Source organism: Xyrauchen texanus, chromosome 37 (genome assembly GCF_025860055.1).
Source record: "Xyrauchen texanus isolate HMW12.3.18 chromosome 37, RBS_HiC_50CHRs, whole genome shotgun sequence".
Lineage (NCBI taxonomy): Eukaryota > Metazoa > Chordata > Actinopteri > Cypriniformes > Catostomidae > Xyrauchen > Xyrauchen texanus.
Window position 1 is genome coordinate 19646580 of NC_068312.1, and position 24108 is coordinate 19670687.

Below are 24108 nucleotides of genomic sequence, written 5' to 3' on the forward strand. Positions count from 1 at the left end.
ATTTTTACATTTACAAAAAACATAATTTAGTATGATTTATAAGCTGTTTTCCTCATGGGGACCGACAAAATGTCCCCACAAGGTCAAACATTTGGGGTTTTACTATCCTTATGGGGACATTTGGTCCCCACAAAGTGATAAATACACGCTCACACACACACACACACACACACACTTTTATTCAGGCTGGTCCAGCTAATGCGCATGTGTGTTCTTGAATTGACTGACAGGCGATGTCTGTATCTAAAAGGTGATTTTACTTATAAGGCAGCCAGGACTTCATTTTCTACATTCAGCATATTGGCCATTCCCATTTCTCTAATTCATTTTAATACAAGTGGTCCTTATTAGGCTAAACAGTCTTTCATATAATACAGAAGTGAATGCCATATATGGTATCCATTGATATCCATATGTGGGCACTCAAAATACAGAAATGCAATAAAACCATAAGAAGTAGCCTAATTCTTAAGACTAACAGGCAGAATAAAGCAATTAGGGTACTTGTGTTTATATGAATAGATTTAAATCTATAACAAGTAATGATAGTAGTTTTGTATTTTGCTTAAAGCCAGTATAATTATAATGTTATATCTAATAAATGGTTAATGAATAAATGGTTGATTTATACTGACTGAATTATTTGATCTAAAATAAGTAGGATGATAAATTGACAGCAATAACAAATATGGGTGTCTGACCTCATATGGAATTAAAAAAAAAAAAAACAAGCCAGGACACACAAATGAAAAAGTTTATTTATGCAAGATTTAGGATACAAAATTAATTACAGCTGAGGCAAAAAATAAGTTTTTTAACTTTCTTTTTATCTAAGTAGTAGTTTTTTTTCACCTTTGAGTCCTTAGAATCAGTACAGGGTGATTGTGCAGATCAAAATGGATCAATTTTAGAAGGCAAACCTCGTATTTTAAGGATCTGCAAAATAAAAATAAAACTTTGTTAAATGTTAAATGCACTCAAACACTTGTAATACATTAAACGCTGACAATAAATACTTAATGTATTTATGCAATACAGTAGACACAAGTGTCATATGATTATTACTATAATAATAATAGTGTACTTTAAACTAAACAGTCAAAACTGATCTCTCATCTCAATGGAATGCACATAATCCAATTTATACGCAAACAATTGATTCATGCAGGATTGTAAAATTACACCAAACATTGTATTAAATAATCATTACTTGTAAAGAATCATTACTGTTAAATGAATCTAATTGGGAATCTTACTCTTTATGTTATCCTAAATGTAAATGTTCAAGCTTACTTAAAAGTATCGCTACATGCCAGAGAAGTCCCAAAAGTGAAAATATTTTATGTACTCATTTTGAATGACGTCACAAATTCGTTTGGAGAATGGTTCAGGACTTCACATTTCAGAAAGTGGCCAGAAGATTGCAAATCAAACCCAGAGTTAACAGATTAAAAGCAACAAAACCAAGACCATGTTCATAAATATTATATGAGTGTTGTGGGTTACTGTTGTCTATAATCTATAGCAGTCACATCATATGGATTATTATTTGTGTTTCTAAAGTGAAATCCAGAAAAGTAAATACTGAACAGCATTGCTCCCTCATTTCATTGATTGTCATACATTTCTTTGTAACAGCTTACTGTAAACAAAAGCACACATGTTACACCAAATCCACATTTGAATTTAAACCACAGCTGATTCAAATCAACATATTGAAAACAATAGTTGATCAACACATGCTCTGTTACTAACCTCTTTGCCAAAAAGGACCTTTTGTGTGAGCACAGAATTTGTTTTTTACTCCCATTCAATTTTTTTTTATAGTGGTTTACACAAGTGCATAAATGTGCAAAATAAGTGATAACTTAACGAGGGCCCTTGAACAGACAAAATAACATAAAATAGGAAAAATAGAGAAGAACTGATAACGGAAATATATTGGTAAATTTATTTGTGGTGTTGCAGTAACAGGAAAGCATGGAGATGAAGTCTCATGATTTTGGCCCCTGGTGTGCAATGCTGGATTGGTCTTAGGTGATGACATTGGGGCCTCTGCATCCAGTTCGTTCGTGGATGTTTGAGATCTTTAGAGCAATGGCAATCAGTGGACCCAGCACAACCTAAAACAATCAGAGGAAAAAGTGAGCAATTCCCCCAAATTAGCCTTTACCTAACTCCTCCCCCCTTGGTCACTGTTGCTGGCTCAGACAACCTTTACAGAACGTCCCATAGAAATCAGAATGAGCTTTATTGCTAAGTGTGCTTACACATACAAGGAATTTATCTTGGTGTCAGAAGCTGGATGTTCCCAAGAAGAGTGCGATTTTCAGTCAAATGTCCTTATAAAGTGGTACAAATCGAATGGATAATATTTGAATGAGGCCTGGAATGAAGCATGACATTGCAAAGCATTTTTATCAGCCATTTTAATTTTTCTTTAAAACAAATTTAATAAAAAATTGAGACAGACCTGTGGTGAATGCTTATCATAAACAAATAAAAACTGATTTTGATAGTGAATACATCTAGTAACATGTGATATCTGTTCCTCATACACATACTCATTTAGGTTCTGTGGCCTGAATCAATATATAAATAAACTAACATTAATTTACAATGAAAGAATGGCAACTTGCAATTGTTCAATATATTTCTACTTAATCTAACCCATAAAAATCACATTCGTTGATGTAACCTAATTTGTCAGGTAAATTTAGTCGGTTTAAAACAACATTTTCATATTTAATAGAACCAGTTCATTTAGAAATTCACAAATTTTTTAGGTTACCACAAAGCATTTTTATAGTGTACCTTGGAGCATATGTGCCTGTTTTGATGTTCATTTAGGAATGGCGGCTGACATACAGTTTAATCCACAGCATGCACTTCTCAAGATTTATTTAAAGGTGCACTCAGGTATTTTAAAAGTTTTACTTCTAAAGAAATGAATAGTAATATTGAAACATATGTATGAAATCATGACTACACATGAAGAGATGAAGAGTTCAGTCATATCAGTAACCTTATAAAAGCTCTTTTAATCGACATGGGGCAGGGGTGCCCTCATGGGGGCAGCCATATTTGGATCACATGACCAGCTGAATACTAAGATAATCTCAGTAACCACCCTGTTATTGGACACTTTCATTCATGGATTAATTTAATCATGACTTACTGTAAATAGTGAATTTCTACAATGGCATTACTGAAACTACTGTGTTTGAATGATGCAGCTTCTCGGCCACTAAGTGTCACTCTAAGCCAATGTAAGCCACTTCGACATACTTTAAATCTTACTTAGCGCACCTTTAAAGACTTGGAAAAGGGGTAAAAATACACACTGAAAGAAATTTACTTCAACATATAAATGAACTGCTTTTGTTCAAATAAAAAATATTAAACATGACTGAATCAACCTGAATACATTATGTTACACCAACAAAACTATTTTAAGGGTTAGATCAGGTGAAAATACATCCATATGTAAAAAAATTGCAGGTTACCACTTTTTACAGTTCAGCATGTGTTCTTTTTGGGTTCCTTGTTTCGCTATTATAAATGCCCCACAACAATGTTTTTACATATTTTTGGATGCTTTCTTTAAAATTCTGAAGGATTTTATTAACTAAGAAAAGAGCTAAGTCTGATAATATAGCAGATACAACAGTTGCTAAAATGGGATTTGTCAGTATCATTTTGTGTGTCAAACTGCACCTATTATGATAGTATGATGTATACCTTGTTTAGTGCTAAACAGCTAAAGGCATGGATTACCTATTAGTGCTGTAATTCCCAATGCCTGCCAAACAGGCTGCCAGTATCATGAGAGTGGACTATGATTGAGTATTGTTGCTCGCATTAGACCTTTGGAAAATATCTAGCTCAAAATCAGATAGCAGCAGGAACTTATTGTTTTAAGAGAATTGTGAACTCTGTCACTATTCATCTGCATCAGTCTCCAGATCTTACATTTGAGTGTTGATCAAGTGTTTAGAATTTAAAAATTAATGAAGAATGTATGGCGAATTACATTAACATGAATGATACATATCACGTATCGACATGGCCTTGACATATTTGTTTGAGAGTGGCAGGATATAATACAGAAGCTGGAGACAAGCCAAGAGTGGAGATGAATATTACTACTAATAAATTCATAAATAAATGTTTCCACCTTTCACAGAATAAAATGTAACTATGTGTCAAAACATATAAATAACACATTTTGTTTATGGTGCTATTGTGACAGGTAATATGAGTTACACTATAGCCACAACAAAGCAGCATAGTTACCTATTACTGATTAATAAATATGACTACATACATTATGTGTTATTTTTTATACTTACAAATTAAGACAGTAACTACAACAAGTGGTGTTCAATTAAAGGTTTCATCGTCATTAAATCGCTAAACTGTAACTAAGCAGATATATTTCTTGCAAAGCACATGGGCAGTGCAGTCATTAATAATGTAACGAACTCCAGTTCCCAAGTCCACTCCGCCCCTTCCAGCTCTCACACTCGTTCCCAATCACCCGAATATTAGTTTCACCTGCACTGTTTATTTTCTCTATTTATACCCTGCCCTTTCTCCTTACCGTTGTTGGTTATTGTTTTGTCACCTCGCTGCTTTGCCAACTCTAGTGTTTCGCTTGTCTTCCCCAGTTTGTTCGTTCTCATGTTTTGTTTATTTGATCTGATCTCCTGGCTTCGACTTCACGCTCTCCTATTACTACGCTCCTTCGGATTTGCCCCTTTGTACTTTTGCTTGTCTGCAAATAAAGCTTTGATGCAGTGCAGTTTTTACTTGAAATATCACCCCCATTTGCACTCCGACAGTGAGAGGGTTCACTTTTTGATTTCGCTACTTACCGGCAGAGCACGACAATGGGCCACCGCATTGTGGACAGCAAATAGCTCCCTTCTAGCTTCCTATGATCAATTTTGTCACCAGATAGCGGTTGTATTTGATCATCCTGCAGCTGGAAGAGATGTGGGCAGCCGCCTCGTATTCCTGAAGCAGGGGTCACGCACTGCAGCCGATTATGCCCTTGATTTCCGCACCCTTGTCGCGGGTAGCGGGTGGAGCGACCCCGCTCTTCTGACTGTCTATCGTCTGGGTTTGAGTCCTCAATTGCAGATGGAGCTGGCCTGCCGGGGAGAATCATTGTCTTTGGAGGATTATATCCAACTCTCCATTACAGTGGATAATCTCCTACGAGATCGCGCTTTCAGAAGTTCTTCCGTTAACCAGGAACGTACTGTGGTTTCCGACTTATCAAACCCCCCACCCCTCGAAAGCTCCCCCAGTCCTGAACCCATGCAGCTTGATCGCGCTCCGTTAACCCCTGCAGAGCGAGCCAGATGTTTGACACAGCGTCTCTGTCTATACTGTGGCAAGCCGGGTCACCGCATCGCTTCATGCCCAGTCTGTCCTCAGCCTTCCTCCTCCAGAAGCCAGGTTAGAACATCAGTCATTCTTAGCATTACCCAGAAACAAGTCTGCCTCCCTGTGGTTTTGACCCGTAATGATATCTCCTTTTCTGCCCCAGCCCTAGTTGATTCCGGGGCAGCAGGGAATTTCTTGGACGATAGCTTGGCCCAAAGACTTGGGATCCCTCTTAGTCCGGTTGAACCGCCCCTCAAGGTCAATTCTTTGGATGGAGCACCTCTCGGCTCTGGATTTATTACCCACAGAACTGTGCCGTTGTCCCTTCAAGTAGGCTTGATCCACAAGGAAATCATTCAGTTTTTCGTTGTTCGTTCACCCAGAGACCCAGTAGTTTTGGGTCACCCCTGGCTATCTCTTCATGACCCCCATATTTCCTGGCACACGGGGGAGCTGTTGTGCTGGAATAATCACTGTCTGTCTCATTGTATTCACCTACCTGTATTCTTAACCTCTGTAGAGAGCCCCAAAATGAAGTCTTCTGTCTCCATTTCCTCCGAGTATATTGCTTATGCTGATGTGTTTGAAAAGACCAAGGTTAACCTCCCTCCACACCGCAGTGTGGATTGCACCATCGATCTTCTTCCGGGGTCCCCGCTCCCCAAGAGCAGAGTATACCCCTTAATGCTGCCTGAAACTAAGGCCATGGAAGACTACATCGACGAGGCGCTCAACCTTGGCATAATCCGACCATCTGTCTCCCCAGTAGCGTCGGGCTTCTTCTTCATGGACAAGAAAGATGGCGGACTTCGTCCTTGTATCGATTACCGTGCCTTGAATAATGTAACTGTCAAGTTCGCCTATGCCTTGCCTCTTATCCAGCCAGCCCTTGAACAAGTCAGCAAAGCCCAAATATTTACCAAACTTGACCTCAGGAGTGCATACAACCTTGTGCGCATTAGAAAGGGAGACGAGTGGAAGACTGCGTTCATCACCACTAGGGGGCACTACGAATACTTGGTTATGCCTTACGGCCTCGCTAACTCTCCTTCAGTGTTCCAGTCCTTCATGAACGAGATCTTTCGAGACATGTTAGACCAATTCCTCATCATTTACATTGATGATTTGCTGATCTACTCCTCTACACTTTCTAAACACACAGACCACGTCTCCAGGGTGTTATAGAGACTCAGAGAACACGATTTGTTCGTGAAAGCAGAGAAGTGTGCCTTTCATCGATCCTTTGTCTCCTTTTTGGGGTATGTCTTGTCCGCAGGAACGATAAGGATGGAAACCAACAAGGTAGCTGCAGTCCAGTCCTGGCCAGAACCTAAGACGTTGAAGGAGCTCCAGCGGTTTCTAGGTTTCGCCAACTACTACAGGCGCTTCATTCGAAACTTCGGGAGGATTGCTGCACCTCTCACTGCTCTGACACGAGGCAAACCCAAGTCCCTAGCATGGAACACTCCTATTCAACAAGCCTTCCAAGCTCTGAAGGACACCTTTACCAGTTCCCCAGTTCTCAAACAGCCCGATCCTACCCTCCCTTTCGTCATGGAAGTGGACGCCTCTGAGGTAGGCGTGGAAGCGGTACTCTCACAGCGGCACGGGGCTCCCGCTAAACTGTACCCTTGTGCCTTCTACTCCCATAAACTGTCCTCCCCTAAGTAAAACTATGATGTCGGGAACAGAGAGTTGCTAGCTATTAAACTAGCCTTGGAGGAATGGTGTCACTGGTTGGAGGGTTCGAAGTTTCATTTCCTTGTCTTCACCGACCACAAGAACCTTGAGTACATTCGTTCAGCCAAGCGGTTAAACCCCAGACAAGCCAGATGGGCTATGTTCTTCACTCGTTTTAACTTTTCAGTAACCTTTCGCCCAGGCTCTAAGAACACCAAGGCTGACGCTCTCTCAAGACTCTTCAGCTATGGGTCTAAACCTTCGGAGCCAGATACTATTCTCCCTGCTTCGTGCCTAGTAGCCCCCGTGAGGTGGGAATTGACAGAGGCTATCTTACGGGCTCAAGGTAATGAACCCGCGCCTCCTCAAACGCCCCCCAACAGGATGTATGTGCCTACCGTAATTCGCCCTCAGCTTATGCAGTGGGTACATACTTCCCTTTGTTCCGGCCATCCTGGTATCACCCGTTCTACAGAGCTGCTCTTGAAGAAGTTTTGGTGGCCCTCCCTGAAGGACGACATCCACGACTATGTCCTTTCCTGTCCCGTCTGTGCGCAGTCCAAAACTCCTCGTAACCTTCCCGCTGGACTCCTCCAACCGTTGCCCATACCCGATCGGCCGTGGTCCCATATCGCCATGGACTTCATAACCGACTTATCTCCTTCAGATGGTCGGACGGAAATCCTGGTGGTCATAGACAGGTTCTCCAAGATGTGCCACTTGATCTCCCTGCCTGGACTACCCAATGCTACCCAGCTTGCCGACCTCATGATCAGTCACGTGTTCCGTAATTTTGGCATCCCCAAGGAGATTACATCTGACAGAGGGACCCAATTTACGTCTCGATTCTGGCGAGCCTTTAGTGACAGACTAAGCATTCAGCTAAACTTCTCCTCTGGATACCACCCCCAAACGAATGGTCAGACTGAGCGCCCCAAACAGGAGATAGTTAAATATCTGAGCGCCTACTGTGCTCAGAACCAGGGTAACTGGCACACCTAACTTCCCTGGGCCGAATACGCCCAAAATAGCCTGGTCAGCTCTTCGACCCATCTCACCCCATTCCAATGCATCCTGGGTTATCAGCCGCCCCTTTTCCCTTGGGAGGCAACTACTAGTGATGTTCCTGCGGTGGACACCTGGGCCCAGAAGTGCACCCAAGTCTGGACAGCCACCCATGACCGTCTACAACACTCTACTCAGACCCAGAAATCTAAGGCAGACTGCCGACGGAGACCCACACCTACACTCCATCCAGGCCAGCGAGTGTGGTTAGCGACCCGGGATATCCGTCTTCGTCTCCCGTCCAGAAAGCTGAGCCCCAGGTACATCGGACCTTTTAAGATTTTAAAGAGAATTAACCCTGCCACTTATAAGTTGTTACTGCCACCCCGCTACAAAATCTGCCGTTTTTCATGTCTCCCGACTTAAGACAGTCTTCTACAGCCCCATGTTTCCACCCACTGCCTCTCAGACACCCCCTCCACCACTCGACGTTGGGGGTCAGGCCGCGTATGCGGTCCGGGCCTTGTTGGACTCCAGACGTCGTGGTGGTCATTTGCAGTACCTGGTAGACTGGGAGGGCTACGGACTAGAGGAGCAGTCGTGGGTACCTTCGAAGGATGTCTTGGACCAAGCACTCAAAACGGATTACCATCTCCAGCATCCTGATCGTCCCGCGCCACTTCCCAGAGGTCGCGCTCCTCGTGACCGAGCGCGGCCGTCCGGAGCCGTCCGCAGTAGAGGGGGAAGTACTGTAACGAACCCCAGTTCCCAAGTCCACTCCGCCCCTTCCAGCTCTCACACTCGTTCCCAATCACCTGAATATTAGTTTCACCTGCACTGTTTATTTTCTCTATTTATACCCTGCCCTTTCTCCTTACCGTTGTTGGTTATTGTTTTGTCACCTCGCTGCTTTGCCAACTCTAGTGTTTCGCTTGTCTTCCCCAGTTTGTTCGTTCTCGTGTTTTGTTTATTTGATCTGATCTCCTGGCTTCGACTTCACGCTCTCCTATTACTATGCTCCTTTGGATTTGCCCCTTTGTACTTTTGCTTGTCTGCAAATAAAGCTGTTTCCTGCATTTGAATCCATCTCGTTTCAGTATTCGTCACAAATAAACACATATTTGCTCCAATGATCCTGCAACAAATCGTTATGCTGTTGTTGGCAAAACCAGTTAAAATAGATTATTGTAATATTTTTTGTGGCATTTGTTCTGAAAGAGGAGATCAGAGAGAAGACTGTACCTGTGGTTCTCTGCTATGTCTCTCGGGGTCTCTCTCGTAGCTCTCGGCATAGATGCGGACGGTGGCCCCGGCACCAGACCCAGAACCACTGAGCCGGAAGATGATCCGGGAAGAGTCAGTGAAAATTATTCTCAGGCCCTGCATGGCAAAAGCAGAAATGGAAATTCAGTTAATGTCAGCACTTACAATACCAGTTAACTAACTTCTAATTTGTCATTTAGCAGATGCTTTTATCCACAGCAATTTACAGAGCCACAGGGGGAATCAGACTATAAATGGCTTACTTTGAAAATTAAACTGGGGTTGGAGAAAATATATAAACACACTAAAATAACACACTTCATCTTTAATATTACTCCTTTTAAAAGGGATAGTTTAGCCAAAATGTAAATTTGCTCACCATTAACTCACACTCATGCTATCCCAGATGTGTATGACTTTACTTCTTCATAAAAACACAGAGCTGATATATTCTTCTGAAAATCTTCATTTGAGCAGAAGAAAGTCATACATATCTGTGATGGCATGAGGGTAAATAAACGATGAGAGAATTTTCATTTTTGGGTGAACTATTCCTTTAAGTTATTTCCTCTTTGCTTTAACTTGTTAATTGCTACTTTTTTAGTTTAATCTCCACTGTTGTTTTATGTAATCTCCTTTAATTTGTTTTATTTTCCACCACTGATGTTTTATTTCATTTCTTAATATTAATATTACTTACATTCGCTATTGTTATAGAATATACTATTTTGAACAATTTCTTATTGTATATATCTATGTTGAAAACATAATACATAGATTTATAGACAGACACAGACAGGGCAAATATGCAAATTCAGGCCAGGTAAAGCATCTATTGGAGCTTCTTTCCCCTCCAACTACTCCCATTACTATTAACCACATGCATCCAATTCCCATTGAGTAACCTGAAGTTAAGTGTTTGCTCAAGGCCACGTTCTTGCAGAACCTTGTTTGAACCTACAGCCTTTGAGTTATCTGCCCAGATCATTAACTACTAACCTATACCACAATGATTTATCATTTCACAAATGAGAGATGTGAACAACCAATAAAACTGGGTCTACATCAAACACAGTAGTATTTTGTGAAACCATGGCTTTACCTACATTCTCATCATCATTGTAGTTAATAACAATCTCCACAAGATGTCAACAAAGACCCTGTGCCAACTCAAACATGAGCAAAAATATCTATCAACAGTTAAGAATTAAAATAATTATTGCACAGAGTCAGCAAGAGTGATCAAGAGACTGAGGACATCATCACAGGTAAAGATTAATCATAAATTAAGCAAAACATTTTTTTCATTTTTTGTTTTGTTTTTAATTCTAAAAATGCAAACTATTTTCTTTTGCAACAGGGTTAGGATTTGGGTTAAGGTTGGTCTGTAGCATTCCATACAGAATTCTGATATATTGCAGTACATGCAAAACACATATACTATGTATACTTATGTATGGTTTTCAAAACAGACACCATAGACCGCTTTTTCATTTGTTATAATAAGCTTTATATAAAAACAGCAGAAGTCTACCGTATGCCCTTATTTATATAACTAGGTAAACGTGTGTGTGTGTGTGTGTGTGTGTGTGTGTGTGTGTGTATATTTGTATATGTGTATTTGTGGGTGTGTGTATGTGTCATCGACTCCGACAGCTGAGTGTCTCTTCAGTGGCCCCCTACAGACCTGCAGAGAGGAGGACCAGGACAGCTGACACAATCTGGCGCTGTGTGGAATGTCTATTGTAATAATACACAGTCAGCTGTGGAGACGCCAGCCAGATGACTGGAGTGACTGTGCCGCCACGATCAGCAGGGTGACCACTGAGGGTCTGACTGAACAACAGGCCAAGACCTGATGTCGGCAGTCACTCTGTCACAGTGTGATATCACACCAAATGATGAGGGCAGGTTATATGTGTCAGTCATTAAGAGAGAGATGACTCTCATTTAGAGAGAATAATGAAGGTTATTATAAAGCAGACATAACTGAATTGAGAAAGATATAAATTAGAAGTATGTATGTGTACCAATTTCAAAGGCAGTGTATATACATAATTGTTTGATTTTCAGGTAAAAGAGCCAATCACTTTTTAAATACAGTCATCACCTGTCAGTTAAAGCTAGACCAGCCTGATAAATATCACTTTTAAGAAGCACAGTTTATGATCCCATTGTTGTCAGATTTTGCTGTTGATTTTTAAATATTCTTGACCAACTGTTTTGGAGATTTTGGTTTTTCCCCATTTAAGATGATACAAGCTGAACTTTTATGCTGCTTGAAAATGGTCTCCACTTATATAGCACCTTTTGTTAACCTTAAAGGTTACCTAAGCGCCCCATTCACCCATTCACACACACACACACATTCACATTCACAATCATACACCAGTGGCGGCAGAGCTGCCATGCAAGGCGCTAGCCTGCCATTGGGAGCAACTTGGGGTTCAGTGTCTTGCCCAAGGACACTTTGTGTGTGGGTCGTGTGGGCCGGGAATCAAACCGCTAACCATGCAATTTGCGGCCGATCCGCTCTACCACCTGAGCCACAGCCGCCCATCTTGTGTCCATAGAAAAAGCAGCCTGACAGCCCAAAGAGAGCGCCACAGTTGCAAAATCTGACATTTCCCCATTTTCTCAAATGAATAATGTGCACTATGGGACCAATGTGCATATCTGGTTTCTCCTAAAAATCAAAACCATTTACAGTGGATCATTTAATGCACATGCTGCAGATATACATTTTACTGTTCTTCACATAGTTTGAAGCTTGAGAGTTGCAGTTTGGATCTTGCAGTGCGGTTTGACTCTTATTTCCATAATACAAGATATTATCAATGCATGTGATATAGCTGCTTGAGTATTTAGTTAATATAGGTAAGGATATGTTAAAGACTGCAACAACAGCTCATACAGTATTTGTTCATACTGCATTAAACTTACCTGTTTCCTGGAAACACTGCCATCCACTGGGTCGATGTATTCAAAATTATCGGCTTTCTCCACACTGTAGACACTGTTGCCCACTGCAAACTTCTGACTTGTGAAGGCTTTATCAGTGATCACAGCCTCCAAATCTCGCATAAGGTAATATGCTGCCCTGCCATCCACACCTTCATAATCAAACCTGAGAGGTACAAACTAAATAAATCCAAAAACACTACAGTGCATCACATTACAAGAATAAATACAAAAATAAACTGATAAAACTGTATGACTAATTGTTTTTCTTGAAAATTTGTAGAGCTCTCTGGAGGAAATGCACAGGAAGTCTACAAGTACAGCTAAATATGGTAAATGTGGGAAACATGTATGGGAATAGGGAAACAATCCACACAAACATTAAAGGAATACTGCCTACTTTGTCTCAAGGGGATACGCCACATACAAATTAGGCAGGGTAAAATCTATGAGACTGTGGGTACACAAAGAGATACCCTGAACTGTCCTGAGAGACCTGAAGATTAATAGATACTTCAAATGAGGCTTGGGAAGGATTTGTCAGTTGGCAGGCACTAAAAGCCTTTATTTTATGTTGAAGAGGTGCTCTCACCTGCAAATGTAGTTGCGTCCCATTTTGGCCCAGTGATCTCTTACTATTTCCTCCACCCCCAGCTTTCGCACAGCCATGATGGACAACCATACCAGAACTGACCACAGGCCATCTTTATCCCGAATGTGGTCTGAGCCTGAGAGAGAGAGAGAGAGAGAGAGAGAGAGAGAGAGAGAGGAGAGAGAGAGAGAGAGAGAGATTGAATCAACTTTATTTAAAACATATAGGTAAACCCAGTCTGTGTTACCACTGAAGATCTACATTCCACAATCTCAAATACAAAGGGAAAAATAATCAAATAAAAATAACAACAAAAAAACAACAATATAACTTAAAAAGTCGACAGTAAATCATAATTTTCATTAACTGTACATAACACCCCATTTATGGCCCAAGTATTCACAAACATTGGTAAGCACCCTACCAGTTTGTTATATGCATATTCTATCCTAAACCTTGATGCTACCAAACCCATGACAAACAATAAAGGATCTTAAGTATCTTTACCAAGTATCTTATTTTTCCTTGTTTTCTAAATGGCGAGTTTGGCAGTTCCAAACACAAAATTTTATAAAACCAAACATTCTTACGACTAACAGAATATTTTGGCCCAAAAATTAACAATTGATGAGATAAATCTTCACCTAAAGATGATACCCATTGAAGTAAAAAAGAAAACAAATTACCCAAACGTACACATTGCACAAAAAGATGATTTCATTTTGTTTCATTTTCAGAACAAAAAGGGCAACCCACCCCTACATTTGGATTTAGGTGCGCCAGATGTCTGTTTGTAGCTAGTACAGTGACCGCCAGCTACTTGGGGGAGATGTTCACTTCAAATTCAGTCCACCTAGATGACATTACTCCAGATAAAAGATGTGCATTGCTCACTTTCACACAAGTCACATACAGAGCTTTTTTCCAGCAGTCTCAAAACTATCCAGCTGAGGGGTTTTAAAAGACAATATAAGACTTTCCTCCTTATGCCATTCCCTTACTTCAGCAGTTATCTTCAAGGATAGAAAATATAGTCACACCCAGCTATCCATTCTTTAATATGGTTAGAGTTGTTGATAAAGAGTCATTGATCAAAATGCAGCTCTCCAACCACTTCATCAGTAAGCTGTTTCAAAAATAAAATAGATTTGATCCCAGTTCTCTCTCCCAGGGTATCAAAACTGATACTTAAAATGTGGTTTTACACATCCAGCAGCTATCAGCCGTAATGACAAATTGGAAGAGCATAAGCGTCTAGAAGGTAAAAAAGGGTTCTGGAACAATGGCTCTTCCATCAGCCAAAAACCTGCATGTATTCCAGCAGGTCTTGAGACAGAAAAAACTTTCCAGGCTTCCATCACAGATCTATAGAAGGAAGTCAAGTCTGTTAAAATTGTTTCATTCAAGTTCATTAAAAATAAGTGTTTATCAAGTCCCATGTTGCCTGTCTTTCTCAGGAGTGCAACTGCAATATTAGACCAAGCAATATCATTGTTATACAGCAGTCTCTGAGCAGCTTGTAGATGAAAAGTCATAAGTCTAGATCTGATATCTACCAGACCTTGTCCCCCTTCTTGCACTGGCAAAAAAAGGACAGCTGATCGGACCCAGTGCTGTCCTGACCAAAAAAGTTCACCAACATCCTTTGAATGTCTTGAACTAATCCAGTGTAAGGCTGTAACACAATAAATTTATGTCACAGAGCAGAAGCGACCAAATTGTTTGCAACTAAAACTCTCCCCCTGTAGGATAACTGGGGTAGAAACCAGTTCCATCTAGACAATCGGGTGCACACTCTCTTCAAAACTCCCTCCCAATTTTTATTTTGAAACTCCTTGTCTAATGCCCCTTGAAACCAGAATAGGCCGACTTTACGAACCGTGCAAGGAAAAAATACATAGAAAAATTTGTATTATGGCAAGGTGAATTCACATAGCTCAGATCTCACCCCACTCCCAGCAAACAACACAGAGGGAGTGTGGGGTCCACTTGTAAAATTTGACTATTTAAATTGGGAAACACATCCGATTGAAACTCTGCATCTGAAATTTTGTAAAAGAATCATATATGTCCAAAGAAAAGCCCCAAATAATGGATGCAGGGCAGAATTGGGCCAATCCCCTCTCTTTTTGAACATTCAAAAAAGAGCCATTAAGTTCTGGAAGCACTTAAAAACAAGTGACCCCAACACGTACCATTATAAAGCCATTAAGTACCAAGAGCTGAGCTCAGTGAAGAGTCCCCTATGCCAGCTTGTCCTGAGACTGACTGAGGTCACACCTGAGGAGATCGGCCAGTCTCAGGATAACTGCACACTCACAAACATTCGGCCTAACCAAATTATACACAAAGAAAAAGAAAAATACCTAGCGCATTGGACAAACACCATTAATCAGCACTAAATCGGAGTACACGGTGGCAAACTATCTGACCACAGTGACTGACAGAAAATTAAGAAAAGCACTGATGACGTAGAGACTCAGCAAGCACAGTCTGGCTATAGAGACGGGCCGCCGCAGACAGACCTGGCTGCCCCGCGAGGACAGACTGTGCTCCCAATGCCACCTGGGATTGATTGAGACAGAACTGCACTTCCTCACAGAATGCCCAATATACCAACCAATTATAAACAATTATTACCACAAAATTAACAGCATATGCCCAGATTTCAATGAATGTACCCCGACACAATTTTTTTTTTATTCTGGGTGAAAAGAAGAATGTGCAAACATAGCTGCAAGATTTGTAGTATCCTGTAGAAACCTGAGGGACAACCAGAACTAAAATAAATAACAATACATGATGTATTGTTGACCCCTGACCTCGATCCCCTACCTCTGTTTCCAACCCTATATAATGTTGCATTAATGCTGAATATAATTTCTTTATAGTTATATTGTTCTCATGTCATAGTTCAGTTCCTGTTCTGTTTTTCTATGTAATTGCTTTGGCAATACAAAATGTCTTTTTCATGCCAATAAAGCTCATTGAATTGAATTGAGAGAGAGGGAGAGAGAGAGAGAGAGAGAGAGAGAGAGAGAGAGAGAGAGAGATTGCCTTACACAGAGATGGAAACTCAAATCTAAGACTTGAATTCAAGTCGCAAAATAAATAAATAAATAAACGTAAATTTAACTTTATATCTTTGGGTCAACAAGGTGAACTATTTTCTCAGAATATCACAACACAAAAGAGTCTTGTGTGCATTCACTGTTGCATTTTTTCTCCCCTGTGGAAATGTGCACTCAGTTACTCACTTTTTCAAAGAAATCCTTAGAAATATTACCATATATATATATATATATATATATATATATATATATATATATATATATATATGAATTTGTTGTATTTTTTAAACACTTTGTTTGGCAGTTTAACATTGCTGAGGACAGATTAAGTTACATGTACTTCCAAGTATAGAGCATGCATTTAAAACATTATAATGTAATCATTAAAAATATATATAAGTAATAAATGCCCTGATTATACACATTTATATTAGCTTGAACATTTCCAGTATTTAAATTTTTATGAATTTCTTAATTTTTTAAATAAAGATAACTTTTGTAATACATGTTTTATCCCTTAAAGCTATTTGGGCTGAAAGTGAAATCATGATGCACGTTGAACTCGGCATTAGAGAATTACACTCTTCGTTAAAATACTTATGTTTCTTGAACACAGTTCAAAAGTTGTAAGCAGAAACATCTATGCAACTTTGACATAGAGACAGTGTTTTTACCACCAGTGGAAACACTCCTATTTCAGTGTGCCACAAGACTGAACCTTTTATTGTAAGGTTCTATGGGCTGCCGATGGGAGGAATAATATGAATACTAACAGATACAATACGTGCCTATGCACCACCTAATTAATTGTCCTGCAACAGAATTTATTAAACTAACATACAGCATGTTATAACCAAAAGGCATTTTAAGACCCTGCACACAAACTAAAAGACTCAGATGGCCCAGATGATTAATCTTTCAAGATGACGGATCTAAATCAAGAGATTAAAGCAAAATGAAACCCGAATTTCTCTGGTCTAGCATTCATCTGCTTGATCATATCTATGTTCAATGTCTCTTTGACTTATTCTTTGATCTGGTTCATTTCATGCAATCATATCCGGAGAGACAGATAATTCATTCAGACAGCTGGTCTCAATGCTGAAACATGCACAGACCTACCGCATATCATATTATTGGCCAAACACTATTCTAAGCCAACATAATAATGCAGTTTTATTGTTTATGTGCATAATAGTTGCTATGGTTCAATTAAAAAAGCAGTGACAGAACACTGCATTTTGCATTTTTGCTCTGAAATTACATTGTTAGTCCACTGATGGTTAGATTTAGGATTGGGGTTTGGGTTAGGGAGAATGGTTGATATGCATTCCTGTTGACTGTAGCATTTACAACAAAAAATACTTCCTTCTTCGGCCACCTTGGGGGCAGTGACTAAAATTTTGGTTAGTACAGACCGATGGCAGTCTGGATAGCATAACGCGACAGAGACATTACTACATATGCTGTATCGGAAACAGCTTACTCGTTCTCTATTTGCTACACTGTGAATGTCACATAGTTCATTAAATGAGAATAGAGTAAACGATAATTTGTGCATTTGGACAGAGCTCCAGACAATATCACTGATAATTGATGTTACATTCACATCGGATCCACTGTCCCTACAACTACTTTGAACTGCTTTAACTGCAAACCATATCTATCTGCTTGTTTGTAAATGACGATTAGCTTAACATCTGTTGTGGAAGGGTTGAACATTCCCTCAGCTCAAAAAACATCAAGCATGACGCAGAAGTGTCTTGGTTCACAGCCAAAAAGGAAACAATCTTAACTCCATAAACAAGATCAACACTCCATAAACGTAACATATTAACATAATCAATCTGTTACAGATACTCAATTTAACAGATAACACCATGTGATGATTGCAATTATGTTTACCAAGGAATGGGATTTATCAAGTCACAAAAGGGTGGTTAGCGCAGTAACCTTTAGTAATGAAAATTACACAGACAAAAAAGGTAAAGAAAACACTATAGACCAAAGATCTGTAACAACTCTATAATCCTGCAGCAAAGTCAGGACATGGTGAATAATGACTGGACTCTTCTTTTGACACCTAAAGAATGCCTCGCGTCTCCCTCAAGGTCTTAGTGAAGGTGTGAAATCCCAGAGGCTTTACAGAGAGTCAAGCGTGTGTCTACCCAGCAACATCATTCAGCGCCAGCTGGCTATTCCACATTCAGCTGCCAACCACAACACAACCATTCAACTGCAGAGAGGGGTCACACGCAACATATGTAGCAGAAACATGCCTAATTACGCATGCATTCACTGTAAAGTGGGGGCCACAAGTCTGAGACCACAAGTGAAAATGCTTCTATTTAGCATTTTTATAATTTAATAGCATTTCTCAAGAGCAGAGAGCCAATCATAACAGTGGGCATTTACTTTAAGTCTTAAAGGAGAGGCAGCACCAAAAAAAGCATTTCTGACAGAAAGTCAGAATGAGAGTGGAAAATGATCATGTTTTACAAATATATGACTTTTTTGGTGCAAAAATTTTCTAATATAATAAGCAAACTTCAAGGAACATATTAAAATAATAATAAAAGGCATTACCCCTTTAAAGTGATGATGGTTCTCCCATAAATTAATATTATGGCATCATTTAGACTCACTCTAGTTGTTCCAGACCTGTATGACTTTCTATCTTCTCTGGATCCCAAAACTAGGTGTTAGGCAGAATGTTAGGGGATCATTCACTTTCAAAACACAAGAAAAAAGAAGCAATGAAAGTGAATGGTGACTGAGACTAACATTTTGTCTAACATCTTAATTGTGCTCCATAAAAGAAAGTCATAGGTGTTTAGGACATAAGGATGAATAAAGGCTAAAATAATTTTCATTCTTGAACGTTCACTGTATCATATGGTATAAAGGATGACATAAGCTTATGATCCATGCACACAAGGTGACCATTATAATAATCAGAGTAACTTGTAAATAAATAGAAGTAACTAGTAACTTGCTACTTGAGTATTTTCATTGGATACTATCTCTTACTTAAGTAATTATTAAAATCATTACGTTTGCTTCTACTTGAGTATTTTTTTAAGTATTAGTACTTTTACTTGAGTACAGTTTTTGGCTACTCTACCCACCTCTGGTCACCATTCACTGTCATTGCATATTTTTAACTAACATACTTAGGCTAACATACTGCCTAACATTTCAACTTTTGTATTCCATAGAAAAAAGAAAGCCATTTGGATTTAAAACAACAAGAAGTTAAGTAAATAATGAAAGAACTTAAATTTTTGGGTGAACCATCCCCCACCCTGTGTGCTTTTGTGACTCATTAGAAAAGAAGAGGAGTGGTAGTTTGCTTTTGCCAGTAGAAATCACTCTCACTTTTTCCATGTTTCAGATGATTCACCAGACTGTCTTCCTTTTATAGCAAAAGAGTGGTCAAGATTTACAGTTCATCGGAGACTGAAAAGTCATGCATGACAGAAAGACCCAACTAGGGTACTGATAAATGAGCTAATGATTGTGCAGCAGTCAATATTAGGACAAATCCGATTTCACAATTAATGCAATGCTACATGGAATCAGTTTCAATTTAGATTACATGCTCTTAAATTCAATTAATTACAAATCTATCTGCCTAGATCCATAGGCTATTTTACTGAATTGTAAACTCTAAAATGCTTGAGTACAAGTGCTAGGACTCTGATGGCACCAACCTGTTCCAAAGCTCTCCTCTCCACAGAATGAACACCTCCCGGAGTCCATCAGGTTGCCAAAGAATCTCCAGCCGGTGGGAGTTTCGTAAAGAGCTACTTTCATAGCCTTAGCAACCCTGTAAACAAACAGGAAGCATGAGTACTCCAATTTAATCCCACTTTTATTAGCACAAGATTAAATCTGAAAGAAAGTCTTGCGATATCTCATCACTATCACATTGGCTATCAATGTTTATACATTGCATAAAGTGAAATCGGGCAGTTGGACCTGATTTGACCTGATCAGCTTGATTCAGTCATACCTGAGTAAAACCACCTTTACAATAAAATATTGAATAAAACCCACAGACTTTTAAAAAAAGGTACATGGTACAGTGATGTATTAGATGGTAATTCCATGGTACTTTGATTTATGCCATGAGTGATTACCAAATATCATGTACCTCTGGAGGTATTTCAAAGAATAGCATGGTACTAAAAAATATGGAAATACCATGGTACTTTTAGGAACTTTTTTGCTTGTGATTAAAGCAGATGGGGAAAAAAGAGGTAGGACAACAACCATGGAGAAGCAGATCATGGACATCCTGTTACTTTCTGCAGTAGAAAATAAATGTCTAATCCATGTTAATCTCGCAATGCAAGACTGCAATAAATGTTAGAACACCATGAAATAAGATGGATCTGGTGATAATGATCATTTAATCTGCTCTGACCAAGAAATGATTCTTCTACTTTCTAAAATGTGTTTGGTAGTACATCTAGTATTTCTCCTTTGGACTAATACATTAATCAAACTACATATTTTGTCTTCCTGACACAGTGTCTTTATAAGGCAAATTGCAGAACCAAACAATGCTGACATTTTGGCTGACATTTGCTTTCAGATGAAGCCATGTGCCTGGAGGAGCAAAGAGCACTTTAATCTTCTGTGTGTAGTCTACACCTGTTTAACTACCTCATACTGTCAAATCCCTGTGAGCTCAAACAGATTAGGAAAATATATGGCTAGTTGACATTAAATAATTTTAGGAAGTTGACATGTCTCACCCTCATTCCATCCCAGATGTGTACGACTTTCTTCTACTGAACACAACAGAAGAAAGAATATTTAAGATCTGTAGGTTCATACAATGAAAGTAAATGGGTGCCAACATTTTGAAGCTCCAAAATCCACATAAGGGCAAAATAAAAGTATTCCAGATGACTCTGGTGGTTAAATCGATTTGATATATGTGGGTGAGAAACAGATCAATCTTTTTACTATAAGTTCTCCTCCCTGTCAAGTCAAGTCATTTTATTTGTATAGCGCCTTTCACAACACACATTGTTTCAAAGCAGCTTAACAGAAGACCAGGTATTAACAGAAGATTCAACTGTAATATCTATAATGTCTATGAGTCATCATTGTGTAGTTTGATTAAATAAAATTGTGAATTGTGTTTCACATCCTTGCTTCACATTCTTTTTGTATATCGCCCCCTAATGGACTGGGAGGAGAATTTGTGACAAAAAATGACTTAATTATTTTTCTGTTTCTCACCCACACATATCAAATCATGTCTGAACACACTGGAGTCGTCTGGATTACTTTTATGCTCCCTTTACATGGATTTTGGAATTTCAAACATTTGGCACCCATTCACTTGCATTGTGAGGACCTACAGAGCTGAAATATTATTCTAAATATCTTAATTTGTGATCTTCAGAAAAAAGAATGTCAAACACATGTGGGATGGCATGAGGGTGAATAAATACATTTTCATTTTTGGGTGAATTATCCCTTTAAAGTAAGGCACTATTCACTGCCACTTTATTGAAAAGACAGACAGAGATATTCAGTAAAACATTAAGCATAAGAAGGAAGGTCAAATGCTTATAGAACAACTTGTGGGTAAGTAAATTATGACATAATTTTACTTTTTGTGTGAACTATTCCTTAAAGTGTAAAGAATTGTGTCCAGTTGTGGCTATGAAAATGAAAGACATTGGTGTCAAAGTGAAAAGAATTTAGAAAACAAGTGAAAGAAAGCAATTACACGTCTCCTCTGTGTGTTGATTTTGGATACTTAAGCAAAACTATTTTCAGAGAATGCCATTTGGTATTATGGGTAATGAGCTACTAAGATCACATAAGATGAAGGGACAGATGAGAGGGAACCAAAGTAAACGAGGAAAGCTGGGATGCAGCTGTTTACTTATGGGTGGAATTACTAAATATGGGTAAACAAGTGTTATTTACTCAAGGGAAACAGATTAGAATGGAAGGCCTGGCACAGGGACAGAAAACTGACCCCTTAACTTGTTTTCAGTGATTTATTCACATATGTGTGGCCAACAAAAACAGTACTAGGCCTAACCTAGCATCTGAAATATGAAGTGTGTACATAGTACATGCATTCACGTGTTTGCGATGCCATTTTAACTAACAATTCTGTCTGTTTCTAACATAAAGCTTTTGGAAAATGATGCAACTTTATGGATTTTAAAGGAGACACCAACTGTTCTTACCCACAACTGGCAATTGAACCCAATTATCAGCTGGCAGCATGTTGGAGTTGACAGGTTTGGTATACTACCCAAATTGCACTCATATGGTTTCCATTTACATTCCACCACTGATTTAAAATGTTTTTTAAAGTGAACCTTTGAATACAGAGCTTGAAATTGCTTAATTACAATATAAATAAACAATTTAAGTACATGACTACCCTAAAGTCTAAACTAGAGAGTAGCATTACACACAGATGAGTCTCACCAAAATTAACAGGCCTAGATTTTAACAACCAGAAGAACAAAATAGTAACTTTAAGAATTAAACAAACAAGCCACACTTGTCCCTTTCAGTTCTAAGATGCATTTATTGTAATATGTGAAAACTATCATTAAATTATAGAAAAGCTCTCGAGAACACTGATTGGGCAATGATCACTAAACCAATATCCTACACGGTGCTAGCTTTGTGGTCTCTTTCTTCTCACAAAATAAAATAATTACAACTAAAATCAATATTTAATGTCCATTTAATCATTTATTTTAGGAAGTAGCCACAATAAATAGGATAATGTACAATCAGTCGGTCATTATACATTTGCAAAATAAATTCCTTATCACCCTGTTAGGGTTTATTTTGTGATTATTACTGGTTGACTGTATATTATCCGTTAGTAAGAAACATTACATGGGAAACCATGTAGCTCCAGAGTGTTAGTGTACCCTAAACTTGACCACATTTTGCATTTCCAATTAGACAATTTTTTAGGTTAGGTTTAGGACTGGGGTTTGGTTAGGGGGTAGGTTTACTAAATATGTATTTCCATTGACTTTATTACATCATGCACAACTAAAAATAAAATGTACTTTTGGCGCCACTCTGTGGACATTTTACCTGGAAACTGGTCAACAACACTTCCAGCTTCAGCCACTGGGGGCAGAGGTTTGAGTATCGGGAAACACAGATCGATTTCAAACTACTGTTGCCAAATTCACAGTGTGATCCGTCTGTTGTTTAATAGGTTTAACAGTTACAAATGTGTTTCTACACAGACTGAATTGTCTTGCCAATATTTCAGCAGTTCAACTTCAGTATATTGTCACATTGATGGCACAAACTCTATTTCCCTTCCTACGTGTAGAGTGTAAAGCAGATGTTTCCTCTATCTTTCCATTCTTACATCCCTAAACACCCTCACACATTTAAAGTCACAGCACCTCTCCATGAAAACAAAGCTTAACATAGACACACAGTATCAGACCTACAGCACACACATGCTCCAACAGGTTTATCTCCAGCTCTGCTACTTAACAAACACACACATCTGAGAGGCCCATAGTATAAACACAGCCACAATCAAGAGCTCGGTCATCGCCTAAAAAGGTTTACAGCAGAGACGCCTTGCTCCAAAAACTCAAAACCCAGACGCATTCACGCTTCAGGAAAACATGAGTTTAGTTTGACATGAGACAGATTCATGAATAAGTGCCACTCATGAACAAATGGATACATTTCTATCCGACACACTGTAAAAATTGGTAACCTACATTTGTTACTAACTATTTGTTAAGTTTATAGATGTAACCTAATATATTCAGGTTGATTCATTGAATAAAACCAGTTAATTAAGATGTTTCCACATGAAGCAAATTTTTTGTTAACATTTTCTTTCTTTTTTTTTTTTTTTGCAGCTAAAGCAATTTTCAAGTTGATATATAAGGACATATCTTACCAAGTGCCCATGGAAATGATCAACTAGAAGACAATAGCTCAAAGTCGAAATAGGAGGTAAATTCAGAGTAGTGGTGTAGGTTTCATTTCAACGGCATTAGCCAAGTAACATTTTTGTTAAACTGAGTTTATATTGTTGCTACAACATCTTAGTGCTTTGATTTTGTGTGTAATAACAAAATGTTAATCGCATTAACAATGACA

The 24108-nt window shown here is 38.9% G+C and overlaps 1 protein-coding gene across 2 annotated transcripts in view; it reads right to left on the reverse strand.

Moving 5' to 3' along the window:
• Positions 1 to 755: 755 nt before the first annotated feature.
• The window catches only part of LOC127630751 (phosphoglucomutase-like protein 5), a 35352-nt gene continuing 11999 nt past the window's right edge, over positions 756 to 24108 (reverse strand). For both annotated transcript variants that reach the window (XM_052108500.1, XM_052108499.1), the window contains 5 exons: positions 19680 to 19795; positions 12896 to 13031; positions 12286 to 12469; positions 9322 to 9459; positions 756 to 2123 (listed from right to left, as the gene is read on the reverse strand). In XM_052108500.1, the coding sequence (XP_051964460.1) occupies positions 2034 to 2123; positions 9322 to 9459; positions 12286 to 12469; positions 12896 to 13031; positions 19680 to 19795 (664 nt within the window). In that variant the 3' untranslated portion in view covers positions 756 to 2033. The remainder of the gene's footprint in view (positions 2124 to 9321; positions 9460 to 12285; positions 12470 to 12895; positions 13032 to 19679; positions 19796 to 24108) is intronic.